Source organism: Trachymyrmex cornetzi, unplaced genomic scaffold (genome assembly GCF_001594075.2).
Source record: "Trachymyrmex cornetzi isolate Tcor2-1 unplaced genomic scaffold, Tcor1.1 scaffold981, whole genome shotgun sequence".
NCBI lineage: Eukaryota > Metazoa > Arthropoda > Insecta > Hymenoptera > Formicidae > Trachymyrmex > Trachymyrmex cornetzi.
In genome coordinates, this window is record NW_017300335.1 from 129,358 (window position 1) to 133,202 (window position 3,845).

Below are 3,845 nucleotides of genomic sequence, written 5' to 3' on the forward strand. Positions count from 1 at the left end.
ATTGGATTCAATGTTCTCTCATTATTCCAATCAAGTAGTATAAGTTTATAAAGTGCAAAATTGGCCAATGAATGCCATACAATCGCATTTTTAGCACTCGTGATTATGGCGTTTTATGCGTCAATTTTTTCTTTGTTTTTATCCACAGATGAATTAGCAGCCTGTGTATCAGATTGACCACATGTACATGTTGTAGATTTTACTGCCATTTTTTCAAAAAATATATCTTAATACTTTTTCAGCTGCATCTTGACGAGTGATTTAGATAATCCTTTTCCATGGTAATGTTTACCACTAGACTGTAAATAAATGTTATTAAAGTATTATTGGTCGATTTACATCTACCTTTGGATGTTATAAGCATTTTGAAGATGAGATGACATGCAACATAATATTACAAATAATATCTGTCTAATATTGTAAGAATATAATATGTATTATAGTAAATTATTAATTAAAATAAGAAAATAATTACCTCAACAAATTCGGTATCTGATATGATTTCAAAACGGTCATTATCAGAATTGCCACCTGTATCAGAACTGTCATCCGTATCAGAATTGACATCTGTATCAGAACTGTCATCCGTACTTTGCTTTAAAATCGGCTTCAATTGTTGTGGCATACAAGCCTGAGAACTTATCGGTGTAGTTTGTTCAACAGTTGGTTGCGTACTTGCTGTACTTGGATTTAAGATTGGATTCAACTGCTTCAAAGTCGAATCCAATTGCTTTAAGAATAACTTCGATTGTGGCAATGATTGTTGTGCATCTTGTGAATTAACATTCATGTTCTCAAGATCTACATTTCCACCATAATTATCATCCGTATCAGAATTGCTATACGTATCAGAACAGCTATCTGTATCAGAATAGCTATCCGTATCAAAATTATGATTAGTTAAGGTTAGAGCAGGTACTGTAGGAGCCACACAAGGGTAAGAAGTTATCGGCGTAGTTTCAACAACAGCTGGCAAATTAACATCTATGTTTTCAAGATTTACGTCTCCACCATACATATCATTCGTATCAGAATTGTCATCTGTATCAGAACTGTCATCCATATTAGAATTGTCATCTGTATCAGAACTGTCATCCGTACTTTGCTTTAAAATCGGCTTTAATTGTTGTGGCAATGGAGGTGAATTTGACGCTTGTTGCTGCTGTGCTTGTATAATCTGTCGGTTTATTGGTTGTTTACTGCATCGTATAGTCTCTCCTACGATCTGTACGTTTATTTATTCTTGCGATGGTTGGATATCTAGCAACACAAGTTCGGTATCTGATATAATTTCAATACTTTCATTATCAGAATTGTTATCTGTATCAGAATTGTCATCTGTATCAGAACTGTCATCCATATTAGAATTGTCATCTGTATCGGAACTGTCATCCGTACTTTGCTTTAAAATCGGCTTTAATTGTTGTGGCAATGGAGGTGAATTTGACGCTTGTTGCTGCTGTGCTTGTATAATCTGTCGGTTTATTGGTTGTTTACTGTATCGTATAGTCTCTCCTACGATCTGTACGTTTATTTGTTCTTTCGATGGTTGGATATCTAGCAACACAAGTTCGGCATCTGATACGATTTCAAAACATTCATTATCAGAATTGTCATCCGTATCAGAATCATTACTAGCTGAGCGTGGAACAGTTGCTGTACTTGGCTCCAGTTGTTGCAACAATGAAGGTAAATTTGATCGACTCAGCAGTTGATTTACTTGTTGTACAATCCGATTCATCCATTGGTTTAGTGATTGTACCGACCATATTCTCAGTAATTGCTGCTTCATAGTTGTAGTTTTCGTTGCTGTTGTAAATGCAATTTTTGTTGCCGTTCTTGCTGTTGCTTTTATAGTTGTAACTTCTGCTGCTGTAACAATTGTTTTAAAGTAATTTTAGTTATTGTGTATATGCTATATTATAGTTATAATACAAAGTCGTGTTAATGTGGCTGCTAACATTTACGTGTGATTTTGTTATTGTTATCAATCCTTGTGAGTTCTTACGTTGTTTCATTCGCAATTACTTTATTGAATCGACATAGATTGCAATGCTTGAAGACTTCTTTATTGTATATATGTATATATGTTATATTTTCAAACAAGGATAGAGTCACACAACTCTATCTGGAAATGATTCTTAATAGACTTTCTTATTTTCTAATATTGTAATAAACATCCTTATATTAAAAATAAAAAAAGTTTTATAATTATTCGCGATCTTGTTATACACAGTTATATGCGAGCTGATTTGTAAAATTGCAAACCATCCTAATCCCTTTAATTTGTCGCGCGTTAAATACGTTTGGTATGCGGAAATATTTTGACAGCCTCGAATATTCTCGACGTAATAGCCAACACGAAAGAGCATACCACTTTTTCTCGATAACGTTAATTCTCAGACAGTCGTGAACTATCACAAAAACGATTAAAAACAATAATAATTACAAACGAACTCTCAAATTGTAAATAATATATTAATAAATAAAAGTAGGCTAATGAGAGTTAGCGCGACTAAACGGCACAAATTATTAGCTAGAATAATTTTAATACTCTGTAATTATCGAGGGGGTAACCACTTAATGTAATCGTGGGACAGAGTCCTCGAAATCATAAAATTCATATGAAATCTCTATGTATAATCCGATAATTACATATGCAACCACGATAAATCATTGTACAATATTAAATAAATTTGTATATTTTACCAAATGACTTGATATGTAGTGAAAAAAATTATTTGTAATCAGATGAAATCATATGAAGTCATGTAATCTGTGGGACAATATTTTAGCTAGTAGTTACCCCCTCGGTAATTATCTTTATTTGAACGATTCAACTATCTTTGGAATCCTCCTCAAAAATGTAGATACTTATAAAAGTATAGATAGCTCACATATCCATAATGATCAAGTCACTTACAAATTGACAAAGATAAAGTGTTATCATTATAGAAAGAGAAGCATGTCACGAAACTTTGTTACACATTTAATAGCGAAATTAAATACAGATTGTAATATCAAAAATACAGATATACAGATTACACATGTTAAGATCACGTCTTTAATTTCGCTGTGGAACATGTATATTTAAATTTTTGATATTACAATCTGTATTTAATTTCGCTGTTAAATATGTAACAAAACTCCATGATACGCTTCTCTGTCTATAACGATAACGCTTTATCTTTATCAATTTGTGACTTGATCATTATGGATATGTGAGCTACCTATACTTTTGTATCTACATTGCTGAGGAGGACTCCAAAGAGAGTTGAAATGTTCAAATAAAGAAGACATCATTCTAACTACAGAGTAAAATTATTCCATAATAATTTGCGTCGTTTAGCCGGGCTGAATTTCATATTAGCTTACTTTTATTTAATATTCTTGAGGCTTTCACGGGTGTTTCCTATATGACAATCTTGTGTTTCGCGGGTTTAGTTTCATATTAGCTTACTTTTATTTATTTGTATTCAATTTAAAAACCATTAAGTCAGTCACCAGGGTACCTATTATGTATCTTTTTCCCTAGGACGAAAACGTGAAAAGTGAGAATTTCTTGTATATTTATGTATATATACGGGGTGCCCCGAACTTTTTTGCCAATCACTTTTGTGTAGATAGAGCGGACTAAACTGAGTCGAAAAGTCCTCCACCATTTTGCAATTTTCGCTGTAGTTAACAAGATATTACTATAATTAATTACTATATATTAATTACTATATATTAATTACTATATATTAATTACTATATATTAATTACTATAAATTGCCAAATATTCTTCTTGAATAATTTTTTACTCAAGTATTATGAACTTTATAGAAAAGCTGCAAGAGACAAAA

The 3,845-nt window shown here is 32.0% G+C and overlaps 1 protein-coding gene across 1 annotated transcript in view; it reads right to left on the bottom strand.

Moving 5' to 3' along the window:
- Positions 1-227: 227 nt before the first annotated feature.
- LOC108770016 (dentin sialophosphoprotein-like) overlaps positions 228-3,845 on the bottom strand; it is a 10,571-nt gene continuing 6,953 nt past the window's right edge. The window contains exons 2-4 of the mRNA XM_018521303.1: positions 1,271-1,872; positions 476-1,177; positions 228-299 (exon numbers count right to left, since the gene is read on the bottom strand). Of these exons, the coding sequence (XP_018376805.1) occupies positions 228-299; positions 476-1,177; positions 1,271-1,872 (1,376 nt within the window). The remainder of the gene's footprint in view (positions 300-475; positions 1,178-1,270; positions 1,873-3,845) is intronic.